This window comes from Pimephales promelas, chromosome 2 (assembly GCF_988280905.1).
Source record: "Pimephales promelas chromosome 2, fPimPro1.hap1.1, whole genome shotgun sequence".
Taxonomy (NCBI): domain Eukaryota; kingdom Metazoa; phylum Chordata; class Actinopteri; order Cypriniformes; family Leuciscidae; genus Pimephales; species Pimephales promelas.
This window is the reverse complement of record NC_142770.1, coordinates 38,072,911-38,090,359: the sequence shown is the minus strand read 5'-3', so window position 1 is coordinate 38,090,359 and position 17,449 is coordinate 38,072,911. Positions and strand designations below refer to the sequence as shown.

Below are 17,449 nucleotides of genomic sequence, written 5' to 3'. Positions count from 1 at the left end.
AAATCAAAATAAGCTTAGCTTAAATAGACAGACTTACAAACTTCATCATCTATAAAATGAGAGCTATTTTTCACTTGAACATTTTAGAGTAGGCCTAGTATATTTGAGTTACTGACTATAGCTTTCTTATTTTTAACCCGTTTAAGAGATTCACAATATATATCAGTTTCAATTTGAAAAAATAAATAAAAAAATAAATACATAAAACATGGTCTTGATTTGGAGAATTTAGCTTAATGAATATGGAATTTACCTTCATCACTGTTGTTTAAACCAATGAGCATTAAGCTGTGTCGCCAGCAAGTCGTTTCCCATCATGCTTTTGATCAGCGCAGTCGGTGGAGAGCAACTGCGCACGACTGCAGAATCCGACCCTTCCGCCTTGCGCTCGCGAGAGTTTTTTGACATACGTCGGCATGACATCAGAGCCAGGCGGACCGTTCTCGGACACATTTCTAACCGGCATGCATCTCGCGCTGATCACCGGTGATCGATTCTGCGCAGAATTTGCTCATCTCAAACAAGCCTGCGGTAACGTATTTTTGTGGGCGGAGCTTAGGTGGAGGCAGAAAGATCCATCTGGCCTCTTCTCTAACGCTAGTTAGCAAGGATTGTTAGCTTGTTTTTTAACAATGTCTGGAGAAAATCCATGAGAAAATCCGATATTATCTTAATGTGTATCTTAATATTATCCGATATTATCTTAATGCATGCCTGATAGCGCTCCGGCGCCACGCCGGATTTCCGGCGTTCAGACGTGTCTGGGGAAAAAAAAAAACAGGTTCGCGCACTAAACCACATATGTAACCTTACTTCAGCCAATCGGCAATAGGGTAGGGGCTGGTCTTGGGTTTTGGCCAATCAAATTGAATCAGTAGTCACTTCACGTGCGATCAGTTTTTTGTGCGTTTTCCACACTGGCAGCGCGAAATCTAGCCGAAGTCATGGAGCGCAACTTTATGAAGCCGGGGGAAGACACCAAACTTGTCGATAAAGGCATAAAGAATAAATGGCGCTGGTCTTGGATAGAAGAGGTGGGTAGAGACGAAAAGCCCTTTGGAAGCTGGTGTCAAAAACTCCGGCAACCAGGAGCATGTTTCTGCACTTTGTGTGCAAGGAAAATATTATATGGAACTAGCGGGAAAAAAGTGCTGCCACGGCACGAGTTAGACCCTAGTCATCAAGCAGCTGTCCGAGCGATTCAACACACCTCACGTTTGCCGGGGGCAACAGCCACAGCAGATATCCGACCCTCAATGACCGATCGTGTGGCTGATTTAAAAATTCGCTTGTGCTCCTTCATTGCCGAGTTCGATCTGTCATTTACAATCGCTCATCCACTCGTCACTCTGTGTCAGAAATTAGCGGAGGATAAACTCGCCCTAACGCATCTGTCTGTTTCGAGGCAGCATGCGGGCTATCTCATTACACACGGCATCTCGCCAGAATTTAAAAGAAATCTGACAAGCTTAAGAATAGCATGTTTTCACTTAATATTGATGAGGCCACTGACAAAAGCATGGATAGAATTCTAAATGTACTGGTCCGATTTTATGACGAGGATGCAGGCAGTGTGAAAACACAGCACCTTGCAAGCAAAAAGGTTAATGTTGCAAATGCCTCAGAACTGATGCTGCAACTAAAAGATGTCCTGCAATCATATGGGCTGGAGTGGAGACAAGTCACTAGCATTCTTCTGGACAATTGTGCTGTGATGAGGGGAAAGAAATCTGGGCTTGAAACGTTAGCAAGGAAGGAGAACCCTAATCTCCTGGATATATCAGGAGACACTGTGATCACATGGTGTCCAATACTGCTAAGGCCCTTATGGGACCCTTTGGCTCAGATGTGGAAGATTTTTGCTCTGATATTTATTATGACAGAGAAATCACCTAAACAGAAGGAGATTTTTGCACAGTTTCAAAGTTTACTCCACCTCCCCCCGAAGAGCTTGATAAGGCCCATCAGTAACAGATTCATTCAAATGCTACATGCAACAGGATGACTGAGCTCCTGGATGTGCTCGTGGTGCACTACTATCATGTGCTGGATCCGAAAGAAGAACACAAATACAGGTAATGCAAATCATTTTAACAACAACAAATTTAGTGTCTTGTTTGTTTTAGTTTTAGCCCTTGTGGGATGTAGGCCTAATTATGCACCATATTTTATTAGTTTAGAATGGTTAGTTGTTATTCAGGAAGTAGTCCATTTTAATGCAGATATTACGGTGTGTATACATTTATTTACATAGTGTGTGTGTGCGTGTGTGTGTGTGTGTGTGTGTGTGTGTGTGTGTGTGTGTGTGTGTGTGTGTGTGTGTGTGTGTGTGTGTGTGTGCTACAGAAGGCTTCTGTATCAAGTGTTTGAGAGACATGAGCTCTCAGTTGAGGAAAAGGCCAGGATACAAGTACTTCAGAAAGAGCAGGCAGTGGCATCCCGAACAGGAACACAGGTTAACCGAGATCGAAAGGCACGAATCTCTGTGCTCATTACAGAGTTTCAAAGAATGAAGGTCATGATCGACTTATTCAGAGGTATTTTATGACTAGGCAAAGTCATTGCAACATAAATGTAAGAGTAAAAGTTACATTTTAAGTTAATAAGTGGTTGCAGTCCACTGACATATCTGGCAAATGAATCAAGTCATTTATACATGATACTAAATGAAACAGGCAGGTCGTTTCTACAGCAACAATAACCAAATTAATGAGAATATCACCAACTGTGGAGTACTGTAATACTGTGAAGAACTGTGTAACAAGGTAACAATGGGCCTCATTTACCAATATGTGAATGTTCTTAACCGTGTTCTTAAGAAGGTCCTACGGAAACTCTGAGGCAGATTCAAAAAGGTATTGAACTGTAAATGAGTTTTCATATAAAGTAGCTAGCATAAAAAGTGAAAAAGTGTTATTTGTTGTGTTTATTTATTCGAAAATACATGAATGCTTTGTATGTCATGTGTCGATGCTTTTTTAGATGAAAGAGGAACCAAGTCGTCTTGCTGGCAAAGAACTGTTTTATTAACTCACTCGTATAGCTACAGCTAAGTTACTCGAGCATAACACAGTCACATGTATTACGCGCTTTTCTGAGGCGCCTCACTCACGTCACACATGCGCGACTCCCATAATCTGTAGTTACATATCACAACATCTCCCCCCTTTTCAAAAGATAAAGCTTCACCAGTTAAACAAGATGTACTACACATCAAATAGAGATAAACATGAACATAACAGTCTCTGGGTGGTCGATGAATCACGTCAGCATACTTATTGTGATCTCTTGATCTCAACTTAATTTCTATTTATCCTGTCAATTATCGGATCTTAGCATAACAATCTATTCCCATGAAACTTAACTCAAGAACATAATGTAGCTTTTAACTGTACTTATCACTCAAACAGAAATACTGAAGAACAGTATGAAGATAAGTATCAATAAGTGTTCAAGTGTCTCTATATCTATGAGGTATTCTGACCTCACGACCTCTGGATGTCACTTGAACAGTTCTCTGAGGGGACGGCTGGTGTGGTGAACACACCACAGGTGAATCTTTCGGTCTCTGAACTGAAGCAGGGTCACCATGACTGGGTCTGGCCACAGAAGGAGGGCTGCTGGGCAGCTGCAGTGGAGATCCCTCAGACTGTTGCTGCTGGTCTGGAGAGTCAGCAAGCTCCGGGACTGCCTGCAGATGTCTTCTATTGCGTCGCAGCACTGCACCGTTGTCTGTCTTTACGATGTAAGACCGGGGCTCGCTGCACTTGCTAATGACTTTCGCAGACATTTTCCACCCCTTTTCTCCATCCAATTTCACTCTAACGGCCTGCCCAGATTGGAGTTCAGGAAGTGGCAGAGCAGAGTGACGGCGATCGTAGAAGAACCGGTAGGCTGATTTAGCCTGAGCATCCTTCTGCTGAATTTGATGTCTGCCCACAGGAGAAGCTTGTAGTTTTTCTTCCAACATAGGAAGTGTGGTCCTAATGTCTCTTCCAGCCATAAGTAAAGCTGGGCTCACCCCCGTAACAGCGCTAGGGGTGGCTCTGTAACACATTAGAGCGAGATATGGATCAGGCTGCTTCAGAATGCGCTTAGCAGTCTGCACAGCTCTCTCGACAGCACCATTTGCTTGGGGGTAATGAGGGCTGGTAGTCGTATGCACAAACCCGTAGCTTTGGCAGAAGTCTTGAAACTCACCCGAGGTGAATTGTGTGGCATTGTCGCTCACCAGCTCCAGCGGTATCCCCCATCTTGCAAACATGCCTTTGAGCCTGGTAATGACCTGGTGGCTGGATGTTGAAGACAGGTGGGAAATTTCAATGTCCCTGGAATAATAATCAGTCACAATGAGATAATTCTGTCTTTCCAGCTCACACAAATCCGCAGCAATCCGCTGCCAGGGTCCCCCAGGTAAAGGTGTGGTGAGGAGCGGTTCCCGTCTTTGAGTGCGTCTATTTTCGATGCAGAACTTACATGTTGACACTGTCGTTGTAATCTCTGCACTGATACGAGGCCACCATACTGACATCCTAGCTCGAACACGACACCTTGTTAGACCTTGGTGTCCCTCGTGTAGCTGTTTGAGCACTTCTGACCTAAGTGCAGTTGGGATAACCAGTCGATCTTGATACAACACTAGTCCATCGGTCTCAGAGAGGTGAGCTCTGGCAGAATAATATCCATGCAGGGATGGAAACAGCGATGTCCTTGGTGGCCATCCATTTCTAATAAACTGCACGATCTTTTGCAGCTCTTCATCCTCTAGTGTGGCGGAGCGGATTTTGTCAAGTTTTTTTGATGAAACAGGCGCATTCTCTACCACTGACTCCACATATGCTTGAACGTCCTGGTCAGTGTGTTCATCACTACTGTCAGTCAGTGGGCTCCTAGAGAGAGCATCGGCTATGATAAGCTGCTTTCCCGGGACGTGCTCAGCCACAACATTGAATTTCAGTAGGCGCATTAGGAGTCTTTGGCACCTTGGAGGGACTTTGTCCAGGTCGTATGTATTTATGAGGGGTACCAGTGGTTTGTGGTCCGTTTGTAGAAGGAAGTTTTCCATGCCTTGCACATAGCGAGCGAAGCGCTCACATGCCCACACCCCCGCAAGACACTCCTTTTCAATTTGGGAGTATCTCTTCTCTGCATCTGACAATGTGCGGGAGCCGAATGCAACTGGCCTTAACACACCCTTGTGTTCCTGCAATAAAGCCGCACCTAATCCATAGCTGCTCGCATCAGCGCTGATGACAGTTTTTCGGTTGTTATCATAATATGCAAGTGCTGGTGCTGACACGAGCATAGCTTTCACTTTCTCAAACGCCGCTTCTTGGACATCACTCCACACCCACTCACTTTCTTTCCTGAGCAGGGCAGTGATAGGATGCAGCTGTGAGGAGAGGCCAGGCAGGAACTTTCCAACATAGTTGACAAGACCCAGGACCTGTTTAAGCTCCGTAACATTGGTTGGGCTTGGCATCTGTGTGATGGCTTTAACTTTGTCAGTGTCAGGTCTCATGCCTTCTGCACTTATGAGGTGGCCAAAGTACTTTATTTCTGCTTTGCCAAAATGACACTTGGCCTTATTCAACTTTAAACCACTGTCCTTTATGGTCATCAGAACCGCATCAAGACGGGTGTCGTGCTCTTTCCTTGTTGCTCCATAAACAAGTATGTCGTCCATTACTACGACAACTCCATCATGACCCCTTAATAGTGTCGACATCTGTCGTTGGAAGATTTCTGGAGCCGATGTGATACCGAATGGCAGCCGTCGGAAACAGAATCTTCCCATTGGGGTGATGAAGGTAGTCAGCTTTTGGCTTGCAGCATCCAAGGGGATCTGCCAAAATCCGCAGGAGGCATCAAGGGTAGAGAACACTTTAGCTCCGGCTAGCTTGGGAGCAATATCCTCTAATGTTGGCATGATGTACCTCTCTCGCTTAACCGCCTTATTTAAGCGTTTTAGATCGACACACACTCGCACTTGCTCCTTGTTCCTCTTCACGACTGGAACCATCGGGGCACACCAGTCAGAAGGCTCTGTAACCTCCTCAATTATGCCCAGGGCCAGCATGCGTTTAAGTTCCGCCTCTACTTTGGCCAGGAGGGGGAACGGGATGCGACGTGGCGTCGTCAGTGAGTAGGGCTCACAGTCAGCTTTAAGTTCGATTTTTACGGGGTCGCACTTGAGCAAACCAATATCCCCAAACACCTGACTTAGCATTACAGTGTCCATCCCGTCAACTCTCATGACCAGTCCCATTTTTGTGGCTACACTCCGTCCAAGGAGGTTGTGAGAGTATGGCCCTTTAATTACAGTTATCCAGAATCTGTACTTTTCTCCTTTGTACTCACTTGTTGCCAGGAACTTGCCAATACTCTTAACTTCGCCACCGGGGCTGGTGATGGGTCCTTTCGTTGCAGTGACCAGGCGGGGGCGCTGTGGCAGTCTCATGAATGCAGCCTGTGATATAACACTGATATCCGCCCCAGTGTCTATTTTGAATTTCACAGTGCTGCCATTAACAGGTAAGTCAACGAGCCACTTATTTTCTGAATCAGGTTGATCCATTATGTCTGACACATTTTCAGTAACTTCTCCAAGGAAAAACATCTCGTCTGTGTTAGTGGTGCTGCTAGGCATTGTAACAACCTCTTTAAGCATCCTCGTCTGACAAGCTGCCTCAAAATGTCCAATTTTATTACACCTTCTGCACTTTTTATTCTTTGCTGGGCAAGGATGCATTTTACCATGTTGTCTGTTACAGCGGGAACAGGTAGAATGCTGTTTAGACTCACTGTGTTCTTGTTTTTTCTGCCATTGTCCCTCGTTACTGCTCCTTCTGCTGTGGAACGGCCGCCTCCCCTGTCTCATGGCGTCTACTGCACACTCCGACCGCAGGCTCTCATTCTGTTGCTTTATTTGTTCGCTTTGGCGCGCTATTTGAATAGCTCGTTCAAGAGAGAGATCAGGCTCGAGCTGTAATTTCTGTGAAACATCGTTGTCAGATATACCAATAACTATTCTGTCCCTGATTTGCTCATCTTTAGTGTGCTCAAACTCACAGTACTGTGCCAGTTCATATAAACTTCTTACAAAAGCCTCGACTGACTCACCAGGCTTTTGTGCTCTCTTGTGAAAACATGCTCTTTCATGTATCACATTTCTCTTGGGCACAAAATGATCGGAGAATTTGGCTATCACCGTGTCGTAGTCCAATTCCGGTTTACTTTCCTCTTCATCTTCTCCGCCGTCATCGTACACAAAGGAATCATAAATCGCTTCCGCCTCTCTCCCCATTGCGTAGAGAAGCGTGTTTACTTGCACTTCACCGCTATCCTTATCCAACTTTGACGCCACCCGAAAGCGGTCGAAACGTCGGCGCCACATCGGCCATTCCGCCGGCCGCGTGAAGTCAAAAGAATCCGGAGGTCCGAGCGTCGCCATGTCTTATTTTCAGAGCGTGAAGTCGGCCACTTCTGACACCATGTCATGTGTCGATGCTTTTTTAGATGAAAGAGGAACCAAGTCGTCTTGCTGGCAAAGAACTGTTTTATTAACTCACTCGTATAGCTACAGCTAAGTTACTCGAGCATAACACAGTCACATGTATTACGCGCTTTTCTGAGGCGCCTCACTCACGTCACACATGCGCGACTCCCATAATCTGTAGTTACATATCACAACATTGTAATATAGTGGAATTTATTTAATGAAAAAAATAATTATAATATTTTTATAAATAAAATATCCTAAATGATAAAATATATAGTTGTAATATAAAATTATATTATATTTCACACCTGCAGATAAGATGATAATGCAATATCCATTTATTCTGCACAAACAAGTCAGTTCTCAAATGTGCGTAAGAGTGCTCTTGAGTATTCGTAGATTCTGTTCTTGCCAAATAACAAGAATACATTGGTGAATACCATAATCTTCGTAAATTCTGCATAAATGGGTTTAAAGAACGAAATTCTTCATAAGAATGGTTGGTGAATGAGACCCATTGTCCTTACTCCTGTAGATGAAAGTGATCTGCTGCCACCTAGTGGTTCATTTTGTGCGATCAGGTTAAATTTGTCAGTACATTCTCTATTACAAGCAAAGTATATTTGGACAAATTTCGCCCGCAATCATTCCCCAGCTTGCCCTGTTAAAAAAACTTAAAAGATGTCTAAAGACGTCTTTGGCAAACATATTTAGACAGCCAATGAGTTACAGGACTAGAAATTTATATAGGAATATATCAAAAATGTGACTGACTATTATTTTTAATGAAACCACCCTAATAATATTTATCTTGAGCAAAATTCAGTTGTATTATTATTTAGTTATATATTGTATTTGAAATGCATAATCATACTTGTGTTCAGATATTTCCCAACACTGGTTGTGAGTTTTAATTACCAATTTATATTGTGTTTTATATTTGCAGGGGTCCTTCCAACATTTCAGGGATTTGCCAAAAAGCTTCAACATGAAAAGCCGATGGTGTATTTGGTGCATGTGGAAATGGTGGCCCTTGTAAGAGAGCTCCTGGGACAAGGAGATTCTCAAGGTTGATGTACGGAGAAAGGATTTGCAACTGCCAAACTGCATATTTTGCATTAAAATGAATATCTCCTTGTTCATGCGTCCTTATTTTCTATGGTTAGGCTACTAATGAATTCCTAGTTTACTTTGGAGAATTATAATTGCCACGCTCTGACCTTTCTTGTTATGGATGTTGTAAAGTCTTAGTACACTATACAAGCAATAAGTACGCAGGTAAATGACTAGTTAAAAGCAGGGATGGATTAATAAACAGACCCAGGGTCCCAGGAGCTCTGGTGCTCTACACAAATATGCTACTGTAATATAGGCTTTGTATTGGGTTTGTTCATTTCATGTCTGAATGATGTCCATTTATATCTACAAAAGTCACCAGAATCATTTAAGGGACTACCTGTATTCATCAAAATGTTCTCCCAGGGGAGCACACTTCTGGATCCCGCTTAACAAATGTTGATCAGGGCATATATCTCTTGGCTTAGGGGCCGCTTACCTCCCAGGGAAAAAAGTTCAGGCTCAGGATTTTTTTCTACTATCACCCCTGTTAATGTTGGCCGACCTGTAGCCGCCTACACGCTCACTCAATGCATGGACGATCTGACAGGATTAACGTACGTTACCTCGGGTGAGTGGCTTCTACACCTACCTTATTGTCACGGTGCTGCGTGAGGCAAGTTCCAAAGAGTTCACAAAGGCTAGCAAATCCAAATAACAGTAGATTTATTCCAGAAGACGAAGGGAGCACGCACACATCAGAGCAATACAAACAATACCGGACAACAGACAGAGCACAAGCAGGAACTAAATACACAGAGATAATTAACAAATGACTAACAGCTGTGATGAAGGTGATTGGTGTCCATGGTGACTGATCAGTGGCAGGAAACTCAGACAGGGAAACACAAATGAGGAGTGAAACTGTGACATAACGCCCCCTCTCGGTAGGCGCGACCTCGCGCCGTAACGGAAGAATGGAGGAGGTCTAGAAGGTGGGCAAGGCAATGCCGAGGGCACGGAGCGAGGAGATGGCCATGGGTAGGCAGAAGAAGCTGGAGGAGGTTCGGGCGGAGGACGGATGACAGGAAGGAGACAGAACTGAAGGTTCCAGGGTGGTGCAGATCGTGGAGAAAGCCAGTGAAGGACCTTTGGCAGATGGGTGATAGAAGGTGCCCAGGCTACAGCCAAGATGGTACCCCACGGCGGCGTCGATGGAGGGAGGAGCCATGGAGAAGCAATGAAGATCGCCATGGAGATGACAGGAGGCGACGACGACGAGGAAGAAACCCACCGTGAAGTCGATGAGCAGAGGTCGTGAAGAGATGCTGAAGACCCAGGTGACCGCGACGGAGCCGCAGCGACGATCTCCTGAGAGCGAGGTGGGGATCCGGAGGTCTGAGGGCGAGTCGGAGCGACCGAGGGCGGAGGTGGAGCCTGAGGTAGGGCGGAGCAAGCCGTAGCAGAAGGGGTGGAGAACCAGAGAGCAGCGGATGGTTTGCAAATCCGCAGCGGAGGTGAAGCGACGTCTGACCTCGGTGGAATCGACGTGCCGAGGGAGTCCGGCAAGACCGAATGGCCGATGGTCCACGATGAGGTCGAGGGTGGAAGGAGCATAGGTTCGGGAGCCAGGGCAACAGGTCGAAGCAGATCGGAGCGCACCGAGGCTTTAGACGGAGCTATGGGTTCATCTTGGGCAGGAGAAGATGGCTCCCGACAGGTCCGAGGTGGTACCCCGATACTGAGAGGCAGAGGTGGTACCGAGGGACTGAAGGGTGACATAGATGACTGGGTGGTACAGATGGCTGGAGACTGGGGAAGAGACTGAAGTCCAATGCAAAAACCAAAAAAAAATATAGTGTTTGGGATGTTTTGGAGAGGTGGTGGGAGAGGGAGGTTGGGCGGGGCTAATATGACAGGCAGATGAATGACAGGATCGGGATTGACAGGTTTGGGTAACAGAACAGGAGCTAGACAAATCTCATCTCCAAAATCAAAAGGTGTTTTAGCCAGAGACACACTCAGTAGTGGAGGGGTGGGTGGGGCTTACTTCCGAACCCTCAACGTCCACCAGTACTCCCTCAGCGACAGATGGTTCGGCCGGCTCACACACCTGGTCAGGCGCGCGTTGCTCGGGCTCCATGGCGATGTGATCCTCGGTCACTCTCATGGGCGGGGGCTCATTCATCGCCGCGGTCTCCGTTGCGCTACCTGTGGTGGGCTCAGGTCGACAGTCCTCGCCGTCTGGGTGGTTCTGGCTGGGCACTGGCTGGGAAGTGGGGCTGGCGGCATCCTCGACGGTGAACGCAGATCCGCAGGATGCCAGCACCCACTCCACATATGACATGAAGCTCCCTCGAGGAACCTCCTCGGATAACTGTGCACGTGTGGCAGCATTGAGTCCGACTTGCAGGAACGTGCACAGGCAGTCATCCGGGAAGGTGGTCTGATGGGCGAGATCCAAAAACACTTCTAAGTGTTCCTCGAGGGATCGTTCTCCCTGCTCAAGGCACAAGAGCTTTACTGCCGGAAAGTCCATGGTGAATGCAGGGGTGAAAACGGAACAAAAACACTGAACACGAAAACGGGAAAAACAAAAAGGAAAATACAAGAGCGTTCTTAGTGGGGTCCGGTATTCTGTCACGATGCTGCGTGAGGCAAGTTCCAAAGAGTTCACAAAGGCTAGCAAGTCCAAATAACAGTAGATTTATTCCAGAAGACGAAGGGAGCACGCACACATCAGAGCAATACAAACAATACCGGACCACAGACAGAGCACAAGCAGGAACTAAATACACAGAGATAATTAACAAATGACTAACAGCTGTGATGAAGGTAATTGGTGTCCATGGTGACTGATCAGTGGCAGGAAACTCAGACAGGGAAACACAAATGAGGAGTGAAACTGTGACACTTATAGAGAAACCGATCGTAAATAGAAACTGAGGGCATATAAATTTTTAGATGCCTATATGGTCCTGTACAAGACTTCTGTGTACGATCCGCAGTTCTGCCGAGCCAGCGTCGAGACCACGACAATGTAAAGAGTGACATTACAGTGCGATATTAATGATGTGAATATTTTCTAGAAATAAAAGTTCCAGATACAGCATATTCATTTTTCATCAATTCTTGCACCAAACAACACAACAAGATGACATTTAATAATAGTAACAATTATTTAAGCTCCTTATTATGCAGCCGAATCTGTGCTGGTTTGCATTGGCCGCCTCCAATTTTCACTTTCTTTTGCCTCCAGCTAGTGCCGTGACGTAACTGTGACGTCGGCGCAAAAGGGGTCTATAGAGTTGTTCTGACAGTGTTCAAGTACCGCTTGACAAACAGTCTCTCCATTCTACTGTTTATTATTCTAAAGACTGATCCATCACCATATGCCGAACCTTCACGTTACAATAGCTTCATCTAAAATGCTAAATACAACATATTTCAAAATCTTTATTTGCCTTGAAAACATTTTAAACCACGTTTGGAATATGATGCAAATACTGGATGGTGTTTCAAAGTTTATATAAAAATTTAATATTAATAAATTAAATGGTGTCATCTATGTTGAGAGTACTTGTTATGCTAATGCACCTGCTGCAGGAGCTTTCTGTTCAAAAATAGATATTTTTTTAAATAATTCACATGTAAAGTTCCAATAATAGTTTTTTTTTTCTTTCTAACAAGACTTAATGCGTGTATATCGGGGATAACTTAGGCGTCACTGACTAAGCATTTTGCCTAAAGAAAGGCTATGGTTCAATTCAAACAAAAGAATAACGATAAAAGAATATTGAAGATTGGGTCTCACCATGTGTAAGGTTGATCGATTTAAATGAATAGAACATGAGTGGGCCAGTTCTCCTCACCAAACATTAGTCAGAGACTGTAAATATGTATTTAGGGCAATAAAATATTTGATGAGAAACTTGTTTGCGTTTTCTAAAACTTCTCGAAATCCTCCACTGACATAAACTAAAAGACATAAATCTCACAATGACTTCATAAAATGCATAATTTTAGAGATATCATTCTCAGATTCAAAATTAAGTATGACAAAAAGTCTGGCTACACTTTAGTTGTGGTTATAAATTGATATCCTAAATTCAAAAAATATTTTTATACATTTAATAAATATATTCTTAATATTTGTTGGTTTTGTTTTTATGTTTGAGCTTATATATCTTAATATTAATAACAGTCTGGTTAATTTTGAGTCTTAAAATGTAAACTCTGAAGGTTTGGCTTTCTAGTGTGTGTTATGTTTCTATTCAGAATGACTTATGAGAAGCAACCTTTTTATTTGGGGTATGTCATGTATGCAGCACTTGCAGAAATTGGGGCTGATGAGCTGCATTTTCTAAATAAATATAAATCTCACAATTTTAAAATAAATCAAATATTTTAATAACCATTTTGCATTACAGTTAAAATTTGTACATCAATGTTACTTTAAAAATGAAACACAATAAACATTCACACAAGTAAAGGGCAAAATACAATATATAAAATTAGATATAAAATTTGTAACATTTTTGCATTAAAATATCCCCAAATCACAACGGCAATGTAATATATTTTGTTAAATTGGTTACTTACAATATCCCAAATGTTTCCAACAACTATTTGTAAACCTACCCCGGGTACCCCGCCCTTTAATTTCTTTCAGGGCTTTTCAGTCTAAGGCGCGGGCCAGATATTATTGCTAGCGGGCCAGTTTTGGATGTATTTAAGTTGATATTACTTGCCAAGCTCTGATTTGTGAGAGACGCACGCATAGACAGATTTGTGCTCATTTTTATTTGGACTCTCACTCTTTCACATCATTAATTTTTGCATAGAGATTAGTAGTGCTGTGTTTCGATTCAAATTCTCAAGTTCCGATTCTCAAGATCTTGAATCGATTATCATTATTCGATTCGATCCGATCTGATCCGATCTTCGAAATTTAGGTATTTGTTTTTGAAAAAAGCATTTTTTCCCACCTGTTACCTGAATTACAGGTCTGTAGTTATGCAACATATTGATACTATTATTAATAATAATAGTATCAATATGTTGCATAACTACCGTGCTGTAATAATTTATTATAGACATTCAACTGCAAATTAATGTAGTAGCCTATTGATTGTTGTAAAGAACAATAGGATTGTAACCAAGATGGCAGCTGTGTGCCGCCAATGTGCAGCCAAGTGTGGTGTGCTTGTGGTGTTGTTAGCATATGTATTTATTATAACTTTTTTAGAAAACGGCCCTAAAACCTGTCTTGAGGGGCATTTACATAGTTGTTATGCTTACTCAAACAAATTTTTATTTAAAAAACAATTTGGTTATGGGAAGAAAATCTTTATGGACACTTTTCTCTATCCATGTTGGTATCCAGCCAAGCACAATGATAAAGCAGATAAAGGTGGCGTCAAAAGGCAAGTGAATGGCGACCAATTTATAATTTGTATCTGCCTATTATTATCTGGAGACATCCATCAATGCCCGGGCCCGATGCGGAAATTTGGATTAACGAAAACAATGTCAAGTAGGCCCTCCAGTTGTGCAACGGCTTGCTCTAGACATCCAAACGCCGGGGACAAACTCCTATCCATGAGTGTCGCTGAAGGGAGTGGAAGCGTACGCGGAAGCGTCGGGAGAAGTGCTGGAGATCCGGAACGGGGAGATATGATATCGAGTGTGGATTCTTTCTTGTCGACGAGAGGATTACACCTGCTTCATCTCAACGTCAGAAGCCTTCTCCCGAAAATTACAGAGATCCGACACCTCAGTAAAAAAAGCAGAAAGGTGGGAATATTTTGTTTCACCGAGACATGGCTGGATGACTCCATTACAGACGCTGAAATTGAACTGGAGAACTATTTCGTAATTAGGAGAGACCGAAACCGCAAAGGTGGAGGGGTGTGTATATATGTAAGAGCGGACATTGGTTTTAATCATAGAATGGATTTAAATAGTGAGCAGGTTGAAGCGGTCTGGTTAGATATTTTGCTACCGAAGAGTAAGCCCATACTAATATGTGCATGTTATAGACCGCCTGATCAATCACAGTTTTATGAACTTTTAGAGGATGTTTGTTCAAACTGCACGGACTTGGTTAAATCAGAAGTTATCATGTTGGGCGATTTCAACACTGATTTTCAGAAAAGTAATGTTTCTGGGTATAAAGCGTTGATGCATTTTTGTCGCTCCCATAGTTTACATCAGCTGATTGATGAACCTACACGTGTGTGCTCTACCACTCAAACCACAATTGACCTTGTCCTAGTGTCAGACAAATCTAGGATAACTGAAAGTGGGGTTATAAAATATGGGCTGAGTGACCATTCTATTATCTTCTGTACTAGAAAGATCAAGCAAGCAGTGCTTAACTGCCATACTTCTATTAAGATCCGGTCACTGAAAAAGTACAGTAAAGAAGTGTTGAATGGCTGCTTAGTTAAAATGAATTGGTCTACGGTTTTGCTATGTAGTGATGTGGACAAAGCATGGTACTTATTTAAAAGTATGTTTTTAGAAACTATAGATAAAATAGCCCCATATAAGGAAATTAGAATAAAGCAGAGAACAGAACCCTGGGTAAATGATGACATCCTTGAGGCAATCAGGTTAAGAAACAGGAAGCATGGGAAATTCAGAGAAAAAAAGGACGAGCAGAGTTGGGCTGATTATAAAAAGGCAAGAAATGAAGTTAACAAATTAGTTGTCAATACTAAAAAGGCATATTTCAATGAAAAAATTGCTGAATACAGAAATGACTCAGGAAAGCTATGGAAATCCCTTAAGCACCTTGGCTACAGTAAAAGGCTAAAAACAAAAAACACAAATATTACCCTAGATCTTGGTAACAATATTACATCAGAGAAGGAGATAGTGGCAGATACCTTTAATATGTATTTCTCATCAGTTGCTAGGAAGCTTGTGGAAAAGTTACCTGGCCAGACTGGTCAATATGGTGAAGGACATGTGCAGGACTTTTACTCTCAGTTAGGTGTTCAGGCGGGGAGTTTCTCTTTTGAAGAGGTGAAGGAGGCACTTGTTCTTGAGAAGCTGAAGACGCTTGATGGCTCTAAAGCCACAGGATTAGATTCTATTCCATCTAGATTTGTGAGGGATGCCGCTGAGATCATTACTCCGAGTATTACTCACATTATAAACAGGTCGATAGAACAAGGATACTTTCCCAATGACCTCAAGATTGCCAGAGTGATAGCCTGGCTGCGCCCTCCTACGCACTTCCGCTCAATTTCATTTTACTTCAGTACTGCGTCTGGGATCGCTCCATATCCTTAGGTTTCCAGAAATAAATTTTTTGTAGGACCAATCAGCGAATAGAGGGAGTGGCTGAGAACGATGACGTTGATGTAAGCGCGTCAGTTTCAGTTCAGTAATGGCAGCGGAGAAAGACGTGAGAAAAGCTATTCGGTCCGTTGTTGGAAAAGAAACTGCCGAATATACAGAATTTAAAGCCGGATTGTTATCGTCTCACCTCTTGTTGCACAACTGAGGACCAAGTGAAGGAGGCAGAAAGTTTGGAAGTTTGTGCTGGGCAGTTCGTGCACGATGACCGTGACATTTTGGACGGACGGTTTATTAGCCTGGTGTTCGCGGTGTTCGGAAGCCCCGAGTCCTGGCTGCTAAACTATTGTTGAAGATCCGCTCAGGAGTCATGTCAGTCGCTCATATTCCCAACTGTATATTTACTGATTCTTGTGATGAATAGAACATTTTGAGCCCCTTTGTGCACCGGTGCAGGAGGTTGGTGTGTCAGTTTTACATGTTGTAAATCATACAAATTGGTTGTGATTTAAAAAAAATAATTGTCATAAATAAAAATGTGAAAAACCATACTTTGAAGATATTTGATTTTCAGTTTTAGATGGCAATGGTTGATTTGTTTTACTAAAAAAACTAAATGCCATATAAAAATGTACAAACACATACTTTGAAGACCAAAATTAAGGTAATTAAGAAACAATAAGACGTAATATGAAAAATTGTTGTTTATTACACATCTGCAGATAGAGACAGACTGATCATTCACTGTAGCAACTAACGTTACAGCATTTGCGGCAGATCAGAAAACGACCACAGCGGCGTATTTGTAATGATTAGACACAGCTTCCACCGTTGGATGAATATATCACTGTCCTTCGTGTCAAATATACATTTCGAATTAATAATTGTTCCTAGATTAACAAAACCTGCGGCGCTCGTTGACTGAAATCCTATTGTAAACATAATCCTCTTCGGCGCGTGACATACGTCACTCACGACACCCCGTTAGCGATTGGCTATGGCAGATCGTGAGTGACTTTGGGCAGATCCAATAGATTTGAACTTTAATAGTGAACCCGCCTACAAGGAAGGAAACGTTTCTTAATGGAGCGGTTCCAGACTCTATGTGGAAATGAAATGAACTAGAGTCTGGTTGAACCAGGCTACCAGAGTGATTCCAATATATAAGAAAGGGAGTAAACTAGATCCTGGTAATTATAGACCTGTTTCAATTCTTGGATGTCTGTCAAAGGTAATGGAAAGGATTATTTTTGAACAGATTGATAATTACTTAAAATCACAAAACCTACTTTATGAGTTCCAGTCTGGTTTTCGTAAATCTCATTCTACGGATTCCTGTTTACTGTTTTTAACTGACTATATAAAAAGGGAGGTAGATAAGGGAAACTTCTGTGGTATGGTTATGTTAGACTTACAAAAAGCCTTTGATACAGTTGACCATTGTGTTTTAATGTATAAATTGAAAGCAATGGGCTTTAGTGAATTAGCACAGAAATGGGTGGGCTCCTACCTGGAAAATAGAACGCAAGTAGTGGATATTGGGGGGAAAATGTCCCAACCAAAAGGCATGGGCTGTGGGGTACC

At 42.9% G+C, this 17,449-nt stretch overlaps 1 protein-coding gene and 1 pseudogene across 1 annotated transcript; one reads left to right on the top strand and one right to left on the bottom strand.

The window, feature by feature from the left end:
• The first annotated feature begins 732 nt into the window (after positions 1 to 732).
• LOC148997340 (uncharacterized) lies at positions 733 to 8,575 on the top strand (annotated as a pseudogene).
• A 629-nt stretch (positions 8,576 to 9,204) lies between these two features.
• On the bottom strand, positions 9,205 to 11,463 carry LOC148997339 (uncharacterized). The gene is given in 2 exon segments (XM_089122403.1): positions 9,205 to 10,553; positions 10,555 to 11,463. Coding segments are annotated over 2 exon segments (1,713 nt in total). The 5' UTR covers positions 11,097 to 11,463; the 3' UTR covers positions 9,205 to 9,382.
• Between the last annotated feature and the right edge of the window lie 5,986 nt (positions 11,464 to 17,449).